This window comes from Eumetopias jubatus, unplaced genomic scaffold (genome assembly GCF_037043125.1).
Source record: "Eumetopias jubatus isolate StellerSeaLion01/CBP00866 unplaced genomic scaffold, mEumJub1_p1.0 scaffold_16, whole genome shotgun sequence".
NCBI classification, from domain to species: domain Eukaryota; kingdom Metazoa; phylum Chordata; class Mammalia; order Carnivora; family Otariidae; genus Eumetopias; species Eumetopias jubatus.
Window position 1 is genome coordinate 21,614,044 of NW_028274822.1, and position 27,123 is coordinate 21,641,166.

At 37.8% G+C, this 27,123-nt stretch overlaps 1 protein-coding gene across 1 annotated transcript in view; it reads right to left on the reverse strand.

The window, feature by feature from the left end:
- The window catches only part of DCC (DCC netrin 1 receptor), a 750,254-nt gene that overhangs the window by 15,397 nt on the left and 707,734 nt on the right, over positions 1-27,123 (reverse strand). The window contains exons 26-27 of the mRNA XM_088019394.1: positions 23,313-23,468; positions 12,635-12,847 (exon numbers count right to left, since the gene is read on the reverse strand). Coding sequence (XP_087875520.1) covers positions 12,635-12,847; positions 23,313-23,468 — 369 coding nt within the window. The remainder of the gene's footprint in view (positions 1-12,634; positions 12,848-23,312; positions 23,469-27,123) is intronic.

Sequence of the window (27,123 nt, forward strand, 5' to 3'; positions counted from 1 at the left end):
CCATAGTATCTCTGGGTTTTTGACATTTATATAAATATTTATTTTAGTCTTCCGATGAGAAATAAAACTTTCTTTAGTTGGATGTGTTGGGTCAATTCAAGTATGAAAAATATGTAATCGATACATATTTGGAAAGGAAAACAAAAAAAATGACAAAATAAAAGCTAATGCAAATATAAATAATACACGGAGAAAACAAATAAAACAAAGTCCATTTTTTTTTTCCTTTTCCTTCTGTGAATGTATCTGGAGTTTTATGTCATGGAATAGTATTAGAATATCTAGAAAAAATAATCTCTCTCTCTTTCTCTCTCTCTCTGTCTCTCTCTCTGTCTCTCTCTCTGTCTCTATATATATATACAGATATATATATATATTTACATATTAAGGGAGATGCTAAAATATAAGTGGAATGTTTATTATTTGTGACATTACTAATTACATAGTCATTGGCCCTTTATGTATATGATTATATAGTTGTTCAGAAAAGCAGACTTTGGTTTGAGAAAATCTTAGGTTCAAATCTTGGCCCTGACATTTCGATATGATATAACTGAATGAATTATTTTATCTTCTCTGATCCCAAGGTTCCTCATGAGTCACTACTTTCCTCTTTGTGTTTCTGTGAACATTATATAAGATAGCAAATTCACGGTTAAATGCTTGTGAACAGCAATTGTCAATAACGAAATCTGCAAACAGATCACCATGGTTAGAATCAGTTCATTTTTTTCTTGAGTATCTACTGGGACCCAGCATATATTAGGTTTTATTGTGATATTAAAGAATATTGAAAATTGGTGTCTATTATGATATTAAATGTTGGCTTGGGACGATAAGCCACGGAAGTGTGAAATATTTCATTAGAGTCATACTACATGTAGAATGAATAAAGAGATAAAAATCTAAGAATACATGCAGGAACTAACTAAGAAGGGACTGACTATGTGGCAGCTGGAAGACAGTGAGCGCATTGGAGCTGGAGGAGGGGAGGGGGACAGAGCCTGGACAGCGGACATGGCCCCTCGACTGGCACAGTTTTCAGAAACTGGATCCTGCACCATGTCTAACCCGGGGGTACAAGGAGAAAGGTAAATATGTGCAGAAAATTCTCAAACATTAAAAACATCAAGAAATCTAGGAAAAAAGTCTTTAAGCATTTTTCTCATGGTACTTCCCAATATTCTATCATTGTTCCTCTCTCTGATCTATAATTTCTCAAATTCAAATACTCAGGTACTGGTAGGTACTTGTATAGGACCTGTTACCACTTAAATTAAGAAGCTGTGATGTGGGGGCGAGGGGGACAACCAAATAAGCTTTTAATGTAAAAGAAAGAAAAAGAAAGAGTTTGGTGGGGAGAGGGACAGAAGGAGAAAGAAGGGGCACAGAGAGAGGAAGACTTTAATTGCTCAAACATTTATTGAAGCAGGTTCTTTTTCTTTAAAAACTCTCCTCCCTCACACCAGCTCTTTATTAACACCAAGTCTCCTCAAAAATATATTTACTCCTTAGAATGATTTATCGCCCAATAAATGATTCCTGATGACATTTTTCAGGATATCATATAATACAACCTAACTTCTTCAGTACTCAAATAAACATTTCTTTTATTCCTGCCCTTTCTCTGTGATTTCTATTACCACTGTGTATAGGTTCACTTACCTACCACCATCAAAAAAATTTTCTTAAATATATTTTATAGATTTCATATGCTCATCACCCTGGTATGATGCTGGCGGAATCTGACATTTTCATTGCACAATGCGTCCCTGTTTGAGGAAATGTGTGTGTAATCATTCAGCCTCTGCTGAAGCACTTTCCATCACACACCAGAACATGGGGTGCCACGGACAGGTTATGATGACCTCCTTAAATGACAATGCATCTCAGTTTCCACAGAACCTCTTTTACTGGAGAAAATTTATCACAGATGGTTATGAATCTTATCTATTAGTCTTCATTTAAAAAACAACAGAAAAGAGACAGTTTCAGAGGTGGGATCTCTTTTAAGACATTAAAATATTAATTTAATTCCTTCATCAGGCATCAACAAATATACACTAAGGCCCCAGGTGCTTGCACAAGAAAATGAATGACTTAATTTTGCAGAATTTCATTTGAGCAGGGCCAACATGTTCAGCCCTTAGATTCCAGAAATTTACTTCTTACTAAAGGCTTTTGGATTGGTCTAAAAAACAAAAACAAAATGAAGCAAAACAAAAAACACTTTGTTGTTTACACTGCACAGCTGTGCCTAAAGGCAGGATGATGACAAAGTGGCAGGGTAAATGGTCCTTAACTTGTTATAGATAAGGAACAGTTTGAAACTCTAACAAAAGCTATAAATGCACTCGCTGGGAAAAATGTGCATGTGCTCGCTCACACACACACACACACACACACACACACATACACACACGTGTGAATGTAATTTCAAATGAGTTACAAAACCCCTGAGTTATTCCATGAACTGCAGGTGAAGGACACGTGGTATGTTCTAGAACCTCATTACTCAAAGTGTGATCTACAGAGTGGCAGCGTCAGCAACTTCTGGAATCATCTTAGAAATGCAGAGTCTCAGGCTCTCCTTCAGAGCCACTGAATCAGAACCTGCGTTTTAATAAGGTCTGCAGGTGACTCCCAGGCATGTAAAATTTAAGAAGTACGGAAAAAAAAATTAAGAAGAACGGATTTAGATAGTCATGTTCATTGGAGAGTTTAGAATTAAAAACTTACATGTCAAATCACATTTGGAAATGAATCATACATATATAATATTCCTAGTAAAAGAAATTATATTATTCATAAATGAGAAGACAAAGGTGTCAGTAATATTTTACATATATTCAATGAGAAATAACTTCTTTTTCCCACTTTCAATAGCTCAATTCTTGCTCCTCACTTTGTTCCTTCCTTGCCCTGTTATTTATTCTCTTTGCAGAGACTTAATGCAGGGAATAGCTAAGTCAGATATTAGAGCTGGGATCTGGAAATTCCATGGGCTTTAGTCACGTCAAAGTGGTTCATCCTGAGAAGCAATTCAGGAAATGCAGTGTTTCTAAGAGAGAAAGTCAAGCATGTGACCACCAAACCTATCCACTTTTTGGTCATAAATCCTTACTGGGTTTGAAGAATGGGCTTTCATACCAATTGGTAGAAACAGATTAAGAAATTGGAGGGGGAATTCTATTTAATGCCATTTGGTCATTTAAAGGGGCTGGTGGGATCTTCCTGGCTGTCGGACAAATTTATAGTTTGAGAACAAGACCTGTTCAACTGGAAGAGGCCATGCTTCTCTCTAGACTCAGGAAACAATATTCAGACAACTCTGAGCAGACACTCTGCTCTTGTCTGTTCACCATTCTGTCTTTGTGCAAGGGCTGACCTCTCTCTGGTGCGTACACTGGTGGTGAAATATAACATTCTGGAGTTAGATCTTGTCTCCCCAGCCACTAAACCATTAAAATTTATTTTTAACCCCCCCTTCCACATGATCCTACAGCTTCTGAATATAAGGTGTTGCAGACTTCACCAGGCCCAATTTATAAGGCAATGCGGTCTCCAGTTTATATCAAATCAGAAGCTCCTGGATGCAGTGCTAACATTTTTAACTAGTATAATTCATTTTACATGAACAAACCCTTTCCAGACTAGATTTTATTTTCACCATTTATAGTTGTGAGACATGGAAGCATACAGAGGTTAAATGACTTATTTGACGCTAACTGAGCCAATGAGCAAGGAAGCTGGGTCCTACAGTTTTCTTATTTTCTTCCTGTAAATGCTCTTTTAGCCCTACGTGGCTCCTGCCAGAGAAGAGACTGGAAAGATTGGGTATATTCTTCATCACATGGCCCCATTGTGCTGCCTTTAGTCCTGCACTGGGGTAGGCATCCGCTCAGATCATGTACACAAAGCAGCCTATTTCTATAAACTAACTGACACACCACTCTAGAGAGTAGCTGAAAAGAGAACAAACAAATAACTATAATTTTACACGCAACACTGACTGAAACTCAAGTTTAAATTAGCAAACTCAACCTTGAAAGGTAGTCTAGGTCAACACATTATTATAGCTGGAAATATGCTATTTCTATTAAAAAAATCGTGGCTCAGGTAACCACAGAAGTACAAAGATAAAAACAACTGGGTAAAAGGATGGGGTATGTGAAAGAATGATGTTTAAGAAGGGCACTTTGGAGTAGACGTGAAGAGTGTCATTGCGAATATCATTATTCCTAATTCCTGTAAGCCTCTACCTGCAATTATGTCATAATATGTCTCTCAGTTTGAAATCAATAGGGCTTACTTATTGTTTTTCACCAAAAGAAGAAGGAGGAGAGAGAGAGAAGAAGAAGGAGAAGAAGGAAAGGAGGAAGGAAAGGAAGTAGCAGCAGCTTGCTACAATCCCTTTACCACAAAAGATAAAGGCATTCTTTCCTGGGAGCCTTGACATTCTGGTAAATAAAAAGACCCTGGTAATAAGAACATCAACCCTAGCTAGGAAGTACACAGGATGTTTAACAGGGCACTTGAATTCTCCATTAAGTCCCTACCAGTAAGATAAACATTCTAAACATTCAGAAGGAGTAGAGCTCTAAATGGTTTTAACAATGGTTTTCTTACTTTATTTTAATATCACAGAGATTTTTTTTTTCAGTGTGTTCGATTTTTCACAACACATTTTCAGTAGTCCATTAACACAGAGGTTTATGTGAACACTTTTTATTTGTTTCAAAATTTCCCCTTGCTCCCAAAGCAACTGAACCCTGATACTAGTTGACAATGCACACTATGAAGTTCAGAATCTACTTGAGTGAAACCCCTTCTCTTACTCAGACTTTTTCACAAAGCAAAGAAAAAATACAGAGAGAATATCCACTCTCGTTTCTGCAGTAATTAAGACTGCTAGAATTTTGTATGTTTCATTCATCTTTAAATATGGAAGACTATCAAGTTTCACAGGTGAGAATAAGTAGGATTCGGGGGAAGAAAATTAATTCCCAAATTGGCATAATGGAAAGACTCAGGACTCTCCTTCCACTGAGCTGCACTCCCTCTTCTTATGAATAAAGCAGATGCCATTCTCCATTGTAGTATGGATGTTAAATTAGTGAATAGGTTTTCCAGGGGTGGTGGCTTCATTATCGTTTTTTCCACTCGATGCAATTTAATTCAGCTTTGGAATAAGATGTTATTCATAGTTCAGAACATAATATTTTAGGATCAAATGGTTGTGACTTTGGAAATTTTTTCGGCTTGTCTAATCCTTTTGCCAACTCTCAAGTTGCTTTGCTTCACCTGTAATCATCATTCGACTTGAAATTGAAGACCTGAATTCAATTTCTGGCTCTTACCTTTATTATTCTATTCTGATCAGCTCCACAAATATTTACTGAGTGCCCACTGTGGCTTATGTAAAGGTCCCAAGGATAATGACATGTGATCCTAGAGAAGTTATAAGTTATTCACCCTCTCTGAATGTCTCGCTCTGCATCAATTGACGGTGATTACAGTTACTTCTCTGCTAGGCATGAATTCACTTGGAAATGTCCTTTATAAACTATAAAAGGTGGCAAAATCCAGAGCCTTAGCCTTATTAATTTCACATAAGCTTGTTTAAAAAAAAAGGACACTTTGACCCTCAAGATATTTCATAAAAAACAAAATTTATATAGCTGAAGTTAACCATGTGACCTATGACATTCTTAGGAAATGTGAAAGGAATGTTTGCTTCTTTGAAAACAACTTATTGCTCACCCTTTTCCTTGTCATTCTTTTGCACCCATGAGGCCACCCACTCCTCAGTAAAATCCAAGGATGTTCTTAAATCATAGGTTTCAAATTATGTAGTCTACTTGGTAACAAAGTTCTGAAAATAGATATTTTTCATTTTCTCTTATGATTATATAGGTGGCAACTCAATACTTTAATGCCAGAGTTTAACTGGAATAAGTCGATAATTAACCTCAATTTTATATATTGATATAACCATTTCTGGTGAAATATTTTCTCTTATTTTTTTTTTTTTAATCTAGCAGAAGGCCTCTGAAAGGACTCAGATTTTGACTCAATTGTCCTCCCTCCTCCCAATAGATTTTTGCAGTTCTAAGGAAATACCAGCTGTTTGTTTTTCATGCTCATTGACCCTGACATTCTCTAAACCACAATCTGAGTAATAGTCTCATGTGCCTTAACTTTTATCTTCATTTTACATTTCCTTCTATTCTTTATTTTTATTACTGGACTCCAAAGCCCTGGCGACCTGTGGTGTGTGTGTGGTACTGAAAAGCAACAGATATCAGCTCCCTGGCTCCCTACTGTCCTGCAGAGGGACATTGGCAGGTTGGACAAGTGAGTTTAAGCAGATAGGAGCTAGTCCTGAATCCCTGGCTAGTCACTACTCTTGCTAGAACTTCTTTCCTCCATCTAGCCTACATGAAGGAATAAAACATCTATTCAAATGATAAGCTAAATAACTCAAACTACCTTCCATGAAACAATTCTTTCTGGAGGCTATTTAATAACTAGTATCATCCTAGAAGCTCTCTTATAGGGTGCGGAGGGAGAGGTTGATCTAAGAATAACTATTCACATCACAAAAAAGTTAAATAAAATCCTTTGTTTCTCTTCAACGTTCTATTTCTCTGAATTCTTTTAACTTGGCCATTAGCACAATTGTTGACCTTGGGCAAGCTGCTTAGTCTTTTAGGCTTTGGTTTTGTCATTTATAAATGAGACGCCAGTCATGTGACTTACTCATAATGTTTCCTCTAGCAATCATTTCTCCCCCTGTGAGGCAATTAGAAGAGCTCTTTCCTGTTTAAGTACTGGAACCCCATCCTAGAGGAAATAGTACTTTATTAAAACACCAAGTAGCTCCAGAGTCATAAACACTGGTGATATATAAGGCAATTTTGACTTACTTTTCCTAAGGGATAATTAAGGATGACTAGACCAAATGAAATTAGATTTCGTCTGTCAAAAAAAATCTGTTAGGAATGAGGACAGGACAACTTCAAGGAACTACCTACAGAAACGAAACGAAACGAAACGAAACCAACGAAAACACAGATGATCTTACATATGAGATGAAATGTAACAGGAGATAGTGTCGTTTTCCCCATCAGAATTGATTAGTGGTTGGGGCCCCAATAACGTCAAATCAACGTATCTCTCCTACTTGGCTGTGCCAATGACTTATTTGACCTGACTGGCCTGAAAAGTGACCCTCTTGTTTCACCTGTGTAAGGATGTCTGATCTCCCATGACCTCCCTGTGACTGATTTCAGCAGAATGGAACACTCCTGTGGTATCCTTGATGAACACCCCCAATGGTGGCCTACAAGTGGCTCAGGGAATGCAATTGTATTAATGTGTTATAGTAATTTATTGGCAGTTTTGTGTGATAGCATATTTACTGAAATGAGGCCTGTCAAAAAGATCGGGTTATAGCAGGAACACATGATTTCCCAACCAGCCATAAAATATAAGTCAAATGCTTTTCCTGTCCACTGTCCAGCCACCTCCGCCCACTCCTTGTCCTCAGTCCTCAGACAAATTGAGGCACATGCCACAATTTGCAGAGGGAAAATCAAACTCAATTTTGTAGTACAATGAAATGAGTTTTGGTCTTGTCATGTCCACTGACATATTGATCCCTCGAAGATTGGAAAGATCAGAATGTTCTAGGTTTTTGCTTTTATAAATGGAAACGTGTGGAAATGCAATGTGTAAATGGAGGACAATAAAGCACATGGGCCCCTTTACAAAGATGCAAGAACTCCAGGGGGCTGATGTAAAACAGTCACTATTTAGTATAAAAGTCACTATTTAAGAGGTCACATTTTCTTTCTCTTTAGAATTACAGCCTCAGAAGACAAATGGTCTCCTAATCCAGGTTCATTTAAAGTGCAGCTGATCATTTCACAGCTAAAAGGAATTTTCACTAGTGAAGAAAAAAAAAAAAAACCACCCTCTCTTGGCCCTTTGTAGAATTTATGTCAGATCTATAATGCCATAAGTGCAACACTCCATCAAACATTTTCTATTTAACCTGAAAGGGGATGAAGCCAAATCACTTCTATGTCCACATCTGTGATTTGCAAAGTGCAGTGATTGTAGCCTCCCTGAAATGGGTAAAGACTGCATAGTTATTCACTGTGAAGCATTAAGAAACGGAACTACCTTATCATGAGCGGATGATGAAATTGTAAGAAACACCATAAAGTACTCTAGTCTAGTAAGCTAAATTTTAACTGGGCAGGTGGAAATAAAAAAAAAAAAATGAAGGAATGAATCTGTGTTTTCAGGTAGGCAGAATTTCAGTCGTTATGACAACCGGTTGACTTTCAAATTACCACTCACTATAAAAATACCACAAAAATCTCCCCAACTCCGTGGAGATAGTTACTGTGTATTATGCACTGCCCTATACCTCACATCCTGCAAACACAGCTCCGCATGCCTTACTGGAAGTTCAACTGAGGCACAGATCAATGATGTTGCCTTTAAAAAAACCACACACAGTTATATGAGTAGGGAAAGAGCTTCTTCATTGATCCTAATTTAAGCGGTTTCAAAGCAGAAGGAGCTTCTCATTTGGTGTGATCTTTAAAAATTACAGCAATGCCTCACATTACCATATTCTAAAGTAATTACTTGAAGTAAGTAAAGATAAATTCGTTAGAAATTACTCAGTCCTTTATTGTGAAATCTGAAGTAAAATTATTTGAGGTATTTTTTTAAGCCAACAAGAGAATGACTTTACTTCATCAATCAGTTTGACTAAAGTAATGATTTTCTTAGATTTAAAATTTGTTGAAAGCTCTAAGTATTTCATCTTTTAGGCTAAGAAGCATGTAGTTAATGTCACAGCTAATACATTTGTCAGTCTGCTAATTTTCTTTTTCTATTAGAATAAGTAAACATCAGCCCTTTCTTAAAAGCATACTATTTACCATGTGTCAGAGGCAATGCAGGGAGAACTTATTTGAAAATCATGAGGTAAGACATTATGAAATGAACAGGAATCACAGGGAGACAATGAAGGAGAAACATGAAAAGGAAAGGCATTTAATAATTCCAAAGTGATGGCAGGATATGCCTCAAGGTGAGTGGGGCAGGATGGCATTTAAAGGAGAACCATGAAAAATATATAATCAACCAAAACCCCAAAGATATTGGAAAATATAAAATAAGAGATGGTTTTTAAGAAATAGTTTAAAAACAAGAATGATAGTTAAAATGAGATAGACAGTTAATAAAAAGAAGGCTCTTAATTGTACAATGGAAATAAAAGAAAATGAGATCTTGCCTGCATGGCATTAGATCAGAGAATGGTTCTTCAGATATGCTTATTTTTTGAGAGAACGGGTATAGAGACAGCAGAAAGGGCTCAATTTCCCATCTTTTAAAGACATAATACACTTATTTATGCTACATTGTGCCAGACTTTGTTTAAGGTCGCTTTCCTATTATTTGTAACTGGAAGAAAACAATAAGTAGTAAATAACAAATGCCAGTGCTTTGTTCTGTCTATTGTCAGATATTCTTTCTAAAATTAGGGTTCTTTGTTACCACAGTTCTCTGGAGCATGGGTTGATTTCCAAACGTTGTATTCCAAGGCAAATATTTCTGCTACGGTAAAATTTCATTTAAATGAAAGCGACTTCAGGATTTTATTTTCATCTTTTTTTTTTCACCATGATAACATAGTTAATCTTTACTTCCAACTAGAGACAGTAGTTAACAGTATAAAGTACTTTGGTGCATTAGTTTTTTGATATTATAAAATTGGTGTTCTTCCTCATAAAAGTTAAACCTCTTACCTCATTAAAATGTGAGTGAGGAAGGCTTATGAGGAAATGGTATTCCTCAATTCAAATTATTTCAGATGTTTCTCATTTTTCTTTTTATCAGTTTTGGGATGATTTGATGTAGTAAGTTTAAAAAAAACCCTATCTTTGTTTTTGTCATTAAATAAGTTAGACACAAACTAACAGGTGCAAACCAGTTCCTAAAATTTCAGAACCTGTGCTTTCTTATAGGCAAAAAGAGCGGGAGAAGATGCACTGGTCAGTAGTTGTGCAGACATAAACGTTACTTAAATTAACTGTGTCACAGTTTCCGTAGCCATGAACCGGGGCTAAGAAAGCAGCTACCTCCCAAAGTTGCTCTGAGGATCAAATGTGATGTTACAAGTCTGCAGAAGCATGCCAGGCATATAATCCATGTTCAATAAAGGGCTGAATACCAGTCATTTCCAAGGTCTATTCTTTTGGTTGGTACTGCAGTGGGAAACAGTGCAACCAGAAATCACCAGGCAGTGAGTTCTTGACATGGGAATTTCGTTAACTGAATTCTCTTGCTTCCAACTGTCCTTGTCTCAATTAGCAAAGACGTCATAATTTCAGGGCACTATAAAGTAGCAGACTCTGCCCATAATGTGTGTGGAGTGTATAGATGTGGAAGATGGGGAGAGGGGTTTGGGCAATTTAGATGTGCTTTAAATCCTAGTGTGGGTGTCTTTTGGGTTAGAAGAGCTATTTCCTGTGAAACAAAGTCCATTGAACCTATGTGTCAGAGAAACCTCCTTCATACATCCCAAGGGCTGGAATCCCACATCCTCCCTGAGCTCCACTCCACCTCCCAGGGTTAGCTGGTAGCTGAGCATCTGTACCACACACCACAGGAAAGGCAGAACACCAGAGGGCATGAACACAAATCACTTAATATGGTACCAGGAACAAGAAACATTCTTAATATTAAGATAATATTCATAATTGCAATTGTATCTTTTTTAGTGTTTGCGGTCATCATGAGGCTTATGAACTAATGCAGTGACTATAGCAGCTGTTACTTTCTGTTACTTTCTGAGTAACAGAAACTTACACATAATTGCCGAATGACAGACTGGCCAATCCAGCTGTGTCGATCACCGGTGCTCTCTTTACTTGGGACCACTGAACTTTGCTATCTTATGCTTATCAAGCATAAGATAGCAAAGATATCACGCATATTGAGGCTGTTAAGAATTATTCTAATCGTTCAAATAATTTTAAGCACTACATAGTTCTTTATGTATATCTATCTATTGGCTTTTTATCCGATCTGTTGCTCTTCCTCCTTCTTCTTTTCCTTCCTCTTCTTCTCTCCCTCTCTGCCCTCCCTCCTCCCCCCTAATCCCTAACAGAAACGAAGAGGAACTCCAGATTAGCATCACTGGATACCAACTGAGGTGATAAAATGAACACTGCACTGGGAATAGGGGACTCTGGTTCTCATCTCTGCCAACTGATCTTCTTAGAAAGGCATTCTTTAAGGTTAGTGTTCCTAACTCCAGTGTTGGGGGGTGGCGGTTGTCCCACCAACACCAACCAATTCTCAGACACCAGCAGAATTCAACTCAATTCTGATATGATCTACCTAGAAATAGTATCAGATTCCACAGGTTAAGGATTTGGCCATACAAAACTGTCGCCTACCCCCGACTTCAGATGCTAGTCACAAGCTCCAGGCTGCTACCTGTGCTTTTGACCTACTGGCTACACACTGGTGGTTCCAACGACCTCCTCTCTAGGTTTGATTCATTTGCTAGAGTGGCTCACAGAACTCAGGGAAACATGTCTGTCAATTTATTAAAGGCTATGATAAAGGATACGAATCAACAGCCAGATGAAGGGATACATAGAGTGAGGTCTGGAGAAAGGGCATGGAGTTTGCATCCCCTCTCTAGTCACATCATGACTAAGTCATTGGTTGTTGGTAGATTCCAGCTCCAGCCCCTCTCCTCTCCCAGGAGGTTGGGGGTGGGGCTGAAAGTTCCAACTCTCTAATCTTGTAGTTGGTCTTCCTGGCAACCAGCACCCCCCTTGAGGGGGTTGTCCAAAAGTCATGTTCATAGGCAAACAGACAAACAAACAAAAATCACCAAAAGTCACGTTCATTAACATAACTAAAGATACCTTTATCCCCTTATCACTAAGGAAATTCTAAGGGTTTGGCAGCTGTGAGCTCCAGAGTACCCAGAAACTGTGCAGGAAGACCTAATATAAATGAAAACTATATTTTGATCATCTGAATGACCAAATACGTATTTCTCATAAATCACACTATCACAGTTACCATAGAGATGTTACTCCTTGTCTAAGTTTTTGTTTTGTCATTTCTAAAATTAAGAAGTTGGACTCTTTCCCTTTCTGACCCTGGAACTCGGAAATAAGGACCTCTGGAAGATGACTATTGAAAGGCACAAAGCAGAATTATGGAATTACACGCATATCTCTAAAAAGTGGTTTTTTCAGACTTTTGTTATCTTTACCTCTAGTCTTTGTGTCTAGCCTTAAATTCTAGGATCCATGTGGCGGACTAAAGAACCAGGAATGTTTCCAGCAGTGTTCAGGACTGATGAACAAATTTCCAAAGGAATGAAAGGCACCTATAACCAGCCAGTCCTTGCCAAGGCAGATACTCACGAGCTGCACCACAAACATCGGTACCAGACAGGAGCACATTGGGTAGGCCTACAGTGGTGACAGACATACTGCATCCTGCCTTCGCAGGAACCCTCATGTACTTAAGGAGAGGCACAGAGGATAACTATTTTAAACGTGAACAAATGGGCATTTACCTGGCTGAGACAAGAGTGGCGTGTAAGGGACTTTCGGTTCTATTGCACTCATTGGTGGAGGTAGCAAAGGATTAGCAAAGCTGCGGAGTGGGTGAGTTGGTCGAACACAGGCTGTGGGGATGGTTCTGCTTGGTGCCTCCTCATTGCTGGGATGCTCAGGCTGTGCTGGGGGCAATATGGGTGGCTGTTGGGTGGCTGGTCCTTCACTCACCGCTGCAATGGAGACAAGAAAACCATTCATTATTCCAGGACAAGGCTTGCTTTCCCTAAATCAGTTGCAGGGCCGCTGGATCCATTTAGAGAAACAAGTCAGGATCTGGCCAATCTCTTCTTCAAGTTATGAACATTATCCTTCCTCTTCGTTCATATGTTTCTGGGATATAATAGCACGTCCCCTTTAAACAGTGGAAATAGATCCAGCAAGACAGGGATCTATCTCGCAGGAAGAACAGTAAAATATACACAGCAGCATTGACTCTGTTGCCTGAACCGGCAGGGCCCTGTAATCATAAGTGATGAAGCAAGAAAAAAGAGTTATTTCTCCTTTCATAAGTAGCAATGCCGTTGAAATTCAATATCCCAAACTCAGCTACAGCTGCATTATTATCTACTAGCCAATATGCCAATATGCCAATTTTTTTCTGCGATTGAAACATGCCATGTCCACTGTCAAATAAATCAGAGTTACCAGGTGTTCAAGGCATTGCTAATAAAATGATACAGGTAATAGCCACTATCATTGTCTTCCATGACAAAAAAGAAGCACATCCAGCTTAAAAGTTATATGAGAGATGACTTTGCTGGAACAAGTTGCCTGAATGCAGAATTGTAATTTTTCCTCTTTGGTAGCAAATCTTGTAATTTTCAGTCAGATTACTATAGTTGAAGAGGTTTCCTGTAGTCATTTGTGATCGCCTTTGGGCATTTGGACAGCTCCGTATACAGAAACACCTTTTCTCCAGATTCTCCAGAGAACACAGTTGAGTGGGACTAAAATATTGGCAAGGCAGCTTCTTATGATAAGAACACTGTGACTTGACTTTATCATTCGTATTCAAAATCAACAGGTCCAGGTGAAACTGTAAGTGCAAAGAGCTGCATCGGCGGTATAGGTGTTGATGAAATAAGATATTTCTGATGATTTATTTTTGAAAGAAAATTCTATTGGGTAAGTGGAAAAAAATGCAGTGAAAGAAGATACTATATCTCACTTTTGAAAGATAATTTTTAACGAGGAAATATTTTGAGATAATTAGTTTGTGAGATAATTTTGAGACAACTCTCTGGGAGGCTCAGTGAGGTCAGCAAAGGGCAGAGGAGCTAGAAAGAAAATGTGATAATGCTGAAGGGAGTAGAGATTAAAGATACCAAAAAGATCAAGACATTATATTAAAGATATGCAGAAGTGAAATGTGCCTTCGGAGGGTATTTGGTATTAAGTCTCATTTTTCTATATTCAGAAAGGGTTAGAGATCCTCTGGGTGATTCAGAAGACTCTGGCTTACCCCACCCAAAGACAGAGGCAGGAGAGACATAGGGTTGGCCGAGGACAGGATATAGCCACCTAGCAACCAGAGCTAGTAAAAAAGCAAAGACTTGATAAAAGATTTCTTCAAACAAAGAAAATGTAATCAAGACAGCAAACTGGATAGAACTCTGGCAAGAGGAGTTTTCAGAAGTGCCTTGTCTCTAAGCTAGGAAGTCCTATCATGGAGGGGAGGGGCACATGCATGCAAAAGATCAAGGTTAAAAGGTGGGGCTGCAAGGAAAACATTAAGGCAAATCCCTGGTGATGTGGGTTCTCAGATAAGGGCAGAAGGGATAGGGGCTTCAGGTAGGTGTTTATAAGGAGCTAAATTGCTTGTAAGAAGACAAAGGAGAGAGTGGCGCCTGGCTGGCTCAGTCAGTACAGCATGTGACTTTTGATCTCAGGGTTGTGAGTTCAAGCTCCACTTTGGGCATAGAGATTACTCAAAAGTAAAATCTTAAAAAAATAAAAGAAGAAGAATATAAAGGAGAGAGAAACAGGTGTTCTTGTATTCAAATTATGCAATCCTGATTGAGTACCAGAACACCTGTTTCTCTTTCCTTTATATTTTTAGGGGCACCTGGCTGGCTCAGTCGGAAGAGCATGTGACTCTGGATCTCAGGGTCATTGAGTCTGAGCCCCACGTTGGGTGTAGAGATTACAAACAAACAAATATATAAATAAAAACTGTAAAGACTGCATAATTAGATTGTTGACAGTATAGTTTTATAGGCAAAGAAAATTATGCCAGTTTACTATGGACTCATATTTAATCTAAAGGAGAAAATGACCAATGGCCAATATCCAAATAACAACACAGTATTTCTTAGCTCTAGATCAGAGAGAAGAGTCTGTAGGAACCTATGTCTGGGTCCCTCTTCATTACCAATGGGCCAGTTGTTATTACAGGTCCATACCACCATATTAAAAATATCTTTCCAGGGAAAGAAATTTCACAATTTTCTACAGAAATCTGCCCTAAGTAATTTAATGAAGATGGACTGTAATAAATCCATATCATATTTTAAAAACTGCTTTAGCCACTAAAAAAATGATATATTGTGTGATGTGCTTCTTTATTCCTTCATATTTTCCTTTTCTATTTTTCTACATTTTTGAAATGAAAAAGATCTATGTTAAAATATTATTGTGACATTAGGCTTAATAAAATTGACATGCACTTTTTTAGTTTTCCAAATTTAGTTTCTCAAAAACCTCAGGTTTCACAGGAATTTTGATGACATCATGGAATGTTTGGGGGTCACTCCCATTCCTATTCTCTTTAATGGCATTGCTCACATGACTAGTCCTCCATCCCCAGGTCTTCCAGTGGTCACCATGATTCCCACTGGGAACACATTTGAGGGAAGTAATGGTAGCTCCACACAGATGGACCAGCTCTTTGGCAAAATCAATCCTTAGTACCCCACATAGTGGAAAGGAAAGTGCCTAATCTAATGTTCTAGGTGGGAATGGGAGACCAAATACATCACTAATCCATAAGGGACTAGTTATATTTTGTTCAAAAATGACAAGTTTGCTTAATTAATATCTAATACAATGGACAAGGTACCCATTTTCCATAGTCACTTCATAATTCTTATATTTTATGGGGAGCAAAAGAAATGCTTTTCAGAACTGGCTGATAATTGAGGCACTCAAAGCTCTTAAATACAATAGCCATGGCTCCCCGGGAGCAAAGCCCTCACTCACATTAGATGAGCCCTTTGGCCAGTTTAGTCGTCAGCGTCAGGACACCTGTGTGAAACAAACTGGCTCAGTGACATGGTATTTCAGAACTTGGAAAGCAAAGAAAACCTCCCTTCGCCCAGCAAGCACAGTCTTCCTGCAATTCTGAAAGGAAAGGGAGAATCAAATAAGTGCTGGCAAGGCACTCGTTTTCAAATGATGAAATAGTGGGAAGCCATTGTACAAATAGCATATGATTACACAGCAGAGTCAAATTTCAAGGCACTCTAAAATAATTAATGTCGGGCGCCTGGGTGGCTCAGATGGTTAAGCGTCTGCCTTCGGCTCAGGTCATGATCCCAGGGTCCTGGGATCGAGTCCCGCATCGGGCTCCCTGCTCCTTGGGAGCCTGCTTCTCCCTCTGCTTCTCTCTCTCTCTCTCTCTCTCCCTCTCTCTCTCCTCCTCTGTCTCTCATGAATAAATAAATAAAATCTTTAAAAAAATAAAATAATTAATGTCAACACATAAATAATTGCTACAGAATAACTGGCAAAAATATTGCAAAAATGGAAATGAGGATTTTTCTTCTATCTCAAATTGTAGTATTTGAAAGAAATATAGCATGCCGACAACTCTACGCAAAGACTTTGAGACATGAACACTTAAGGAACCCAATTCACTCATTAATCTCAGAACAAACAACTGTGCAATATTCCTGAGTAACCTCAGTTCCTGACAGTGTGGATTTTTGCATAGACCCTAGAGAGAAATTCATTAACTCCACTGTGCCCATGATTCTATCTAGGTCCAGTCCCATTTATTATTTGATTTCCAATCTGGGGGAGAGTGAGGACGGAAAAATAACATGGGTGAGGTTGACCAGCCTTCTCACTAAGACAACACCCAAACTGAAAGGAATGGTAAACATCATCTACCCTCTGGTATCTACCTGTTTTGAGGATGAGAAAATGTTTATCGTGACTTGTAGAAATTGGGCCTCAAGACTATCTATTGGTCGAAGTTTTCAAAATATGGCACTGTTTCTTATTCCCCAGGGAATTTGCCTATTGAGGCTAAGAGCAGAACTACAGTTTATTAGTAGGAAGAGGAGGTAATTGTCCACTATATAAATCTTTATTAGTAGATCACCAAATGTGTGTAATGCAAATGTACAAGATCCTACAACTTTCTTTTTCTTAATGGTAGGAGAGAAATTCAGCTTTATTTGTGACTTTCAGAAAGGAACAGCTCTTTGGGAGCAGAGTTTTAGTGATTCATTTCTTGTGCAACTCAAAGGTCTTTCAGATAACTTCAGAGGAAGGAGAGTCTCCACATTTGGCACAAATTTTTCTTTTCCTATGTGTGACTTTCGTTGTTTCTCAAGGTGACTAATAAGACATCTCCAGCCAGAGCCATGAAATGTTTTCTGCTTGAGAAAGAACAGGGATGTTTAGTGGTCTCCAAGGCATTTAGAAACCGATACTAAATGGCTGAAGTTAACTGGTTCTGACAGTGATTTAGAGAATATTTGGTTTCCTAGAAAAGAGGATGCTTATTTCTTTTCCTTTACTAAGCCACCACATGGAAACATATATTTGTGCCTATTTCTTTTGCACTGCACATTCCTTCTGCTCAAAAATTACCTGATGTATGACTGAATATATATTTTAAAAAATCTGTGAAATTTTGGCCAGGAGTCGTATGTCCATGCCTTTTGATTTTTAGATCAAGTTCAAAAATTAAGTTAAGCACTCTTTAGGAATGCTTTATTTATATAACTTTATATAATAGTTGTATTATATATTTTATGTTTACATTATATATTATAGTTGTATAACTACCTTTATTTAATAATCCTTACTTTTAAATAAGTTAACAAAATTTTTAAAATTACTAAAGAGACTAAATTTTTCTTTTATTCATTTATTTATTTACTCATCCATTCATTCATTCATTCATTCATTTTTAGGTTCACTGCAAAACTGAGTGAAAGGTACAGAGATTTCCAGTATCCCCTCTGTCACCTCATATATGCAGCCTGCTCTACTATCAAAGTCCTGCCCCAGAGTGGCACATGAGACTCTAACCACAGCTATAAATAAATCTGTAGTGCTTAACCACAAAGAAAAACACATTTTAACCTAGTTCATTTATTTTTCTTTGGCTTGTGCATGCATCACTCCAATCTCTGCCTCTGTTGTCAGACGGTCAACTTCTCCTGTGTGTCTGAGTCTTTTCTCTTTAAGGACACAAGGCATATTGGATTAGGACCCACCTTAATTCAGCATGAACTCACCTTAACTTGGTAACATATGAAAAGATCCTATTTCTAAACAAGGTCGCATTCACAGGTATTGGAGGTTAGAACCTCAACATATCTTTTTGGGAGACACAATTCTCTTCATAAAAGTTTGCTCTCTGGCCTCCAAACCTTAGAGTTCTGGGTGTCTAAGACCTCTTCAAGCAGAGGGAGGATGGCCATCTGAAGGAGGCAGATACTGGAGTTATGCTGCCACAGCCAAGGGATGCCTGGGACTACCAGAAGCTGGAAGAGGCAAAGATGGATCCACCCCTAGAGACTTTGGGGAGAACATAACCCTGACAACATCTTGATTTTGGAGTTCTAGCCTCCAGAACTATGAGAGAATAAATTTCTGTCATTTTAAACCACCTAGTTTATGGTACCTTATTATGGCAGCCTAAGAAACAAATACATCCACGGTAGAAGAATCTGCATAGAGTCTGAGATGAGAAACGGTGACTCACACAAAGTCCTGATGGTGAATGGTAATCTGTGATAAACTGTATTATTTGTTCACAACTCACCCTTCCCCTGTGAATTCCTTAGTTCATGTTGGGTGGAGTATATACTTCCCTATCCCATTGGTACTGAGCTTCTCCATGTAACTGATTTTGGCCAAGGGGGAAAGGAAAAAAAAATCATGCTAGCTCATTTATTATTTTCTTTTCCGTTGAAATTTAACTTCTGGAATGACTATGCCTATGATTCAATGGGACAGTTTTGCATGTTGCACCAAATCAAGAGAAAAAGAAAAGAGTAAATGGGATGCTGAGTTCTCAGAAGGAGACTATATCTTTAAAGGAGAAAAAGAAATGACAGGAATATACCATGAATAAAATAAAATAGTTAAGGGGTGCCTGGGTGGCTCAGTCATTAAGCATCTGCCTTCAGCTCGGGTCATAATCCCAGGGTCCTGGAATCAAGCCCCACATTGGGCTCCCTGCTCCGTGGGAAGCCTCTCCCTCTACCAGTCCCTCTGCTTGTGTTCCCTCTCTCGCTATGTCTCTCTCTGTCAAATAAATAAATAAAATCTTTTAAAAAATAAAATAGTTAATTTCCTTAATAAAGCGTACTGAAATTTGGCTTGACTTGGTCTTGTGTAGTGAAGAGATAAAGGTCATGCTACACATTCTTCTCACACTTTTAAAGTCCGAGAATATAGATGAAATCAAAAGAAAATAGTAGACAGTGATGTGATGAGGGAAAAACTAAGCAAAAACTATAATCCTCTTTTTTCTGCTTGGGAGAGTTCATTTCAGAAGCTGAAGAAGGGACTTGTGGATTCTGAATTCTTTGACTGGAATCACCTTCCTAGTTGTCCTGGGATTTGGAAATTTTTGGTTTTTGGACTTCCCATATCTTTCTCATTTAATGCTCTTCAATATGGTTTGGGGAACTATTTTTTCTTGAATTTCTGCACACAACTCTATTCTGTAGACATGATATGCAGTGAGAAAAGGGAAAATAAATCTAATTCTCTCTTGGCAGATTTTTGATGCCTTTTAATTCTAACCTTCCTACATCTAGATGATTTATGATTTCTTAGAGCTGTCCCTGTTGGGTTGGAAAAAATATAGCTTACCTCACAAATATATTTTATTGCTGTTACCATCTTATCTATTTCAAAACATCTTATCTCACATGAGCTGCTGAGTCACCTGTTCCTAACGAAGAGAAGAAAGCCATAAAATTGATTTTAAAATGCTGTGCTTGAAGAAGAAAAAAAAATCAAATGGCATAGGAGAAACCACCAGGGTGTATATAATAGATCGAGAGTCTCTCTCCATATCTACTTCCCTTAAAACAAATGAAATACTACTTTCAGGATATAAAATCGATACACAAAAATCAGTTACACTTATATATGCTACTAATAGCTATCAGAAAGAGAAATTAAGAAAAACAATCCCATTTACAACTGTGTCAAAAAGAATAAAACACTTAGGAATAAATTTAACCAAGGAGGTAAAAGATCTTTACACTGAAAATTATAAGACGTTGATGAAAGAAATTGAAGAAGACATAAATAAAAGGAAAGATATTCCATGCTCATGGTTTGAAAGAATTAATATTGTTAAAATTTCCATACTACCCAAAGTGATCTGCAGAGTCAATGCAATCTCTATCAAAAAATCCAATGGCATTTTTCACAGAAATAGAACAAACCATCTCACAATTTGTATGGAACCAGAAAAGACCCCAAATAGCCAAACCAATATTGAGAAAGAAGAGCAAGCTGGAGGCATCACACTTCCTGATTTCAAACTATACTGCAAAGCTGTAATAGTCAAACAGTATGGTATAGGCATAAAAACAGGCACACAGACCAATGGAACAGAATGGAGAGTCTGGAAATAAACCCCTGTATACGTGGTCAATTAATTTATGCCAAAGAGCCAAGAATATACTGGGGGGTGAGGGACAGTCTGTTTAATAAATGGCATTGAGAAGATTGAATTGCCTCTTGAAAAAGAATGAAACTGGATTTCTTATGCTGTACACAAAAATGAATTCAAATGGATTGAAGACTTGAACTTAAGACCCGAAACTGTAAAACTCCTAGAAGAAAACATAGGGGGTAATCTCCTTGACATTGGTTTTGATAATGACTTTTTAGATTTGACACCAAAAAGCAAAGGCAACAAAAGCAAAAATAAACACATGGGATTACATCAAATTAAAAACTTCTGTACAGCTAAAAGAAAACCATCAACAAAATGAAAAGCAGTTTACAGAATGGGAGGAAATATTTGCCAACCACATATCTGATAAGCAGTTCATATCCAAAATATGTAACACATTCACACAATACAGTAGCAAAAAGTGTTGGATTAAAAATGTGCAGAAGAACTGAATATACATTTTTCCAAAGAAGACATATAAATGGTCAGCAAATATGGTGGAAAAGGTATTGGACCTTACCAATTATCAGGGAAATGCAAATCAAAATCACAATGGGGTATCACTTCATACCTGTTAGAATGGCTATCATCAAAAAGACAAGAGAAATGTTGGCAAGTATATGGACAAAAGAGTGCACTGTTGCTGAAAATGTAAATTGGTGCAGCTACTATGGAAAAGAGTATGAAGGTTCCTAAAAAAATTAAAAATAGAACTACTATATAATCCAGCAATCTCACTTCTGGGTATATATCCAAAGGAAATGAAAATGAGATCTTACAGACATATACACACTCCCATGCTCATTGCAGCTTTATTCACAATAGCCAAGATATGGAAACACCCTAAGCATCCATCAATGGATGTATGGATAAAGAAGATGTGGTATATATACAAAATGGAATATTATTCAGCTATGAGAAAGAAATTGAAACAAATGGATGGACCTTGAGGGCATTATGCTAAGTGAAATAAGTCAGGAAGAGAAAGAAGATACTATGTGATATCCCTTATATGTAGAACTTAAAAAAGACAAACTCATAAAAATAGAGACTAGAATTGTGGTTACCAGGATCTGGGGGATAGGGAAAAAAAGAGAGATGTTGGTCAAAGAGTACACATGTCTAGTTATAAGATGATTAAGTTCTGGGCATCTAATGAACAATACAGTGATTATAGCTAATAATACTGTATTATATACTTGAAAGTTGTTAAGAAAGTAGATTTAAAACATTCTCATAACAAAAAAGAAATGGCAATTATGTGACATGAGAGGGGTATTAACCAATTTTATGGTAGTAATCATTTTGTCATACATAAGTGTATTAAATCAACACATTGTAAACCTTAAGTTTACACAATGTTATATGTCACCTATATCTCATTAAAATCAGAAAAGTAATAATATGAAAACAAATGAAATACCCCTTTGGTAATCTTTTTCTCCAACAATTATTAATTAAAAATCAAAAGATATTGCTTAACTGGTGCAACCACTCTGGAAAACAGTATGGAGGTTCCTCAAACAGTTGAAAATAGAGCTACCATACGATCCAGCAATTGCACTACTGGGTATTTACCACAAAGATACAAATGTAGGGATCCGAAGGGGTAAGTGCACCCCAATGTTTATAGCAGCAATGTCCACAATAGCCAAACTGTGGAAAGAGCCAAGATGTCCATCGACAGATGAATGGATAAAGAAGATGTGGTATAATATACACAATGGAATATTATGCAGCCATCAAAGGGAATGAGATCTTGCCATTTGCAATGACGTGGATGGAACTGGAGAGTGTTATGCTGAGTGAAATAAGTCAGTCAGAGAAAGACATGTATCCTATGACCTCACTGATATGAGGAATTCTTAATCTCAGGAAACAAACTGAGGGTTGCCGGAGTGGTGGGCGGTGGGAGGGATGGGGTGGCTGGGTGATAGACACTGGGGAGGGTATGTGCTATGGTGAGCGCTGTGAATTGTGCAAGACTGTTGAATCACAGATCTGTACTTCTGAAACAAATAATGCAACATATGTTAAGAAAAAAGAAAAAGAAGATAGCAGGAGGGGAAGAATGAAGGGGAGTAACTCAGAGGGGGAGACGAACCATGAGAGACGATGGACTCTGAAAAACAAACTGAGGGTTCTAGAGGGGAGGAAGGTGGGGGGATGGGTTAGCCTGGTGATGGGTATTAAAGAGGGCACATTCTGCGTGGAGCACTGGGTGTTATGCACAAACAAAGAATCATGGAACACTACATCAAAAACTAATGATGTAATGTATGGTGATTAACATAACAATAAAAAATTAAAAAAAATAGAAACATAGCTTAATGTAAACACACACACACAAAAGATATTGCTTAATTGATTTAATTATAGAAAGCTAAGGCATTCATTTAAGTATTGGTTTATCAGGAATCAATAAGACACTTTTAAATATAACCAACAGACACTTACACAAGAATATGTTGGAGGACAGTCACTTGATTATTCATTTCCTAGTTGACAACATATTAAGTTCAAGCACCCATCACATCATTGTTTTATTGAACCAGTTAATCTTTGTTTCCCCACAGCTTCCCACATTGTCTATGGAAAGACTCCCAGAGGACTGGTCCTTTGATTCTGACCCAGGGCAGAAGTAAACCAATTTTCCCAAGGGATGAGAACATTAAAATGCTATACATTTAAAAAGATATCCTTGGTTATTATTCATTTGTTCTTAGTAAAAAGAAAGGAAAATGCATTACACTGACTTTTTCCTGCTCCGAAACCTCGGTCCACTGACAGTGTGGGGAATGGCACGGGCCGGAGGGTAAACTGTGGGTGGGGGTATCCACATGTGGGAGATGGAAGGATTCCTGGGTACTGGGCACTTTCCAGGGTTGGCACAGGGATGGCACTCACGACAGCTGCAAAAAAAAAAAAAAGATGTTGTTATTATTATTATTTATCTTAGGTAGCCACCTAACAAATAAAAAAGGAAAGGGCTAAATTTTCACATCTTCAAACCCATGAACACTCTTCATAGTATCATGTAGGTTCCTTTACTTGCCTCTCTTTCCACAGTCTCTTTCTTACTCTAAAAAAGACGGCTCCTGAACAAATAATACATTATACGTAAAAAAAAGAAGATAGTAGGAAGGGTAAAATGAAGGGGGGGAATCAGAGGGCAAGACAAACCATGAGAGACGATGGACTCTGAAAAACAAACTGAGGGTTCTAGAGGGGAGGGGGTGGGGGGATGGGTTAGCCCGGTGATGGGTATTAAAGAGGGCACGTACTGAATGGAGCACTGGGTGTTATACGCAAACAACGAATCATGGAACACTACATCAAAAAAAAAAAAAAAAAAAACCAAACAAATAAACAAACAAACAAAAAACAAGACGGCTCCCTTCTCCAGCACCTTACTACAGAGCATTACCCCGAGATTTCAAACTTTCCAGTTTCCAAGAAAGAAACAATGAAACAAGCCACCATAAAGCCACGTTAAGGCTCTCTGATTTTTGTTTTATTTTGTTTTTGCCGTTTTCTTTCTCTTAAGCAATAACTGTGGTGTTAGAAATGTTGGGTTGTTCAGAAACTGAATATATTGTGTAAAGTGAGCTACGGAAATAGGAATTTTCTGTTCATTCTGTGAAAGAATGTAATGCTCTTGAGAGATAGTCCAGAGAGAGAAAAGCAAGGTATAGTCTCAATAATTATACTTAGGATTTTTATTTAAATGGAAAGAAAATGACTTCGAACAGCAAAACAGTACAGTTTAGTGACACATTAATTTAAATATAACTACATGTTGTTTGGGAATACCAAACATTTTTTAGTGGTACTGGCTTAAACCCACAGATCAATATCTTACATAATATTTCCTAGGTGTATTGAGCATTATTCAATTCCATTATTCAATATCTATTAAATTATGCCACATTATAAAATACTTATTCTAATTGTAGTTGATCATCTTACATCATCTTATAAAATATTTAGTATTCCCTACCTTTTATTAACAAAAAATACAATGTAAACTAGCTACTAGAATGATTTTCAGCAGTATATTTCTATTACATCAATAAAGTTAGTTCTATTATATGCATTATTTTTATTTAATTACACTCTAATTCCAATTACTGGAGTTTAACATGCATGAGCATGCACATTTACCAAAGGAAAACCTTTCTTTTTATCATATTCTTCTTACCTAAGTAACTTCATGATCACTGACACAGATTATACTGCATTATTTTAAATTAGTTAGAAGCAATATGTAGATTTAAAATTTTTTTTTCTAACTTAAAGTGCAGATTCATTACATTAAACATAGAACACTTTAAATCAAAAGGGCTGCTTCTAGTAAAATAGCTTTTGAAGTAGCATTCTGGAATTTATTTTTCAGTGTATTTATAATACTCCTTGAAATATATAGTAACATGTTTATTTTAATTGAAAAATTTAAAAAAAATATTGGTTTCACAATAAAGACTAACTCTTTCAAGTAGGTTAAATGATGGGTGTTTTCCATGAAATGAATACAAACTAAAAGATTGTAATAGCATAAAAGCATTTTTCAAAAAATTACATGGTAACAGTATATTGTAAGTGATATTTCAATGCTTCCAATCCTGTCATAATATACCATATTATATAAAGTACTTCTTAGTGGAAAAAATTTGCAGATGTATTTTATAATTACTCTGTAAATCTTGGTAAAGTTTCTAATAGGTGTACCTCTTAAAAATGAGAAAGCAAATAACCTGAATGAGTAAAAAATACTTTTGAAAGTCAAGCAGTTTCTAAAATTTTTACTTCCAGCATAACTGGAAGACAACACCCAGTTTGTTGAAATGTTATAAAAAATAACTTCAGATGAGACTTCACAGTCTGATTTTGGCACGTAATTTGGAAGTTCAAATCATTGAGTGACTGCTATAAAAATCTTATTGTTGTAACACTCACCCACACATATACGCAAAGTTTCTCAGTGTTTAGATAAATAAAACACTGGAATAGAATTTATGCAAAAAGTAACATTCATCCACAGATGTATGCAATAATTGTACAGAAAAAGCCTTATTCGTGTCATTAACTGATAGAATTCTAATAAAATCTTACTTTATAAACAACTGTACAGAAATACTAATTGTAGAATTGAGGAGGAAAAGATGGCAGAGGACTAGGGGACCCTATTCCAACTGGTCCCCTGAATTGAGCTGGATAGCTACCAGACCACTCTGAACACCCATGAAATCAGCCTGAGATGTAAGAAGATAGATCTGGATCTCTACAAACAGGATATTGCACACGGTTGGTTTCAAGGTATGAAGCAGGGAGCCATGATTCTGCGGCAGATATCAGAAGATAAATGGAAGGGGGAGGGAGCCATGAGAATTCTGCACCACCAGTGAGCGATAGCCTCCCATGCTGGGGATGGGGCACAGACTCACAGACTGGTAGCAGCAGGGAAAGGACTTTAGGGCAGCCCCCCAGACTGAAACCTGGAGCGGTGGGGCCGTGAGTGTGAACTGGGGGCAGCTGGTGGTGTTAGAAGCACAAAGGGCAGAGATGTGCCTCTGTGCCCTGACCTGGAGGTGGGGACTGGGAGCCCTGCTGAGGAGCGCACAACCTAGGATGCTGCAGTTTATAGCAGCACAGACAGAAACAGAGATAGTGTGGCCTGGAGAGCTCACTGAAGAATAGACTGCGATCTCTCTGCTCTGAGGCAGAGGGCTGGAAACGATCTCTTCTACTCTGACTCCCGAAGAGACATGGAAAGCCACCAGGAAAAGCCGCCAGAGAACAAAAGCCCCCCAAAACCGGTTTTCACTGAGCCCACCCCCCACAGGGGGAAGGGCAACTCTGCCCAAACAGGGTTGCCTGAGTAACAGTGCAGCAGGCCCCTCCCCCAGAAGACAAGTTGGGAGAACAAGAGGCTGACAACCCTAAGGTCCCTATAAAACAGGTGCATCTTGCTTGGGTTGTGGTCAATAATTTGGACCCTGTGCATTCCCTCAACAGAATGACTAGGAGGAGGAACCTGCAAAATAGGAAAGACTCAGAGACTGTGACTTCTGCCACAGATTTACAAATGGATACAGATATAACCAAGATGTCGGAAATGGATTTCAGGGTAACAGTTATGAAGACAACAGCTAGAATGGAGAAGTTGATTAATGGCAACATAGAGTCTCTAAGGGCAGAAATGAAAGCTGAACTGGCAGAACTTAAAAATGCTATCAATGAGATCCAATCTTATCTAGATAATCTAACAGCTAGGGTAAGCAAGGAAGAAGAATGAACTAGTGATCTAGAAGACCAATTGACAGAAAAGAAGGAAAAAGAGGAGGCCCCAGAGAAACAACGCAAAATCCATGAAAACAGAATCAGAGAAATAAGTGACACCTTGAAACGTTCCAGTGTCAGAATTATTGGGATCCCTGAGGGATGGAGAGAGAGAGAGGACTAGAAGATATATTTGAGCAAATTGTAGCTGAAAACTTCCCTAATCTGGGGAATGAAACAAACATTCCTGTCCTAGAGGCAGAGAGGACCCCTACCAAGATCAAGGAA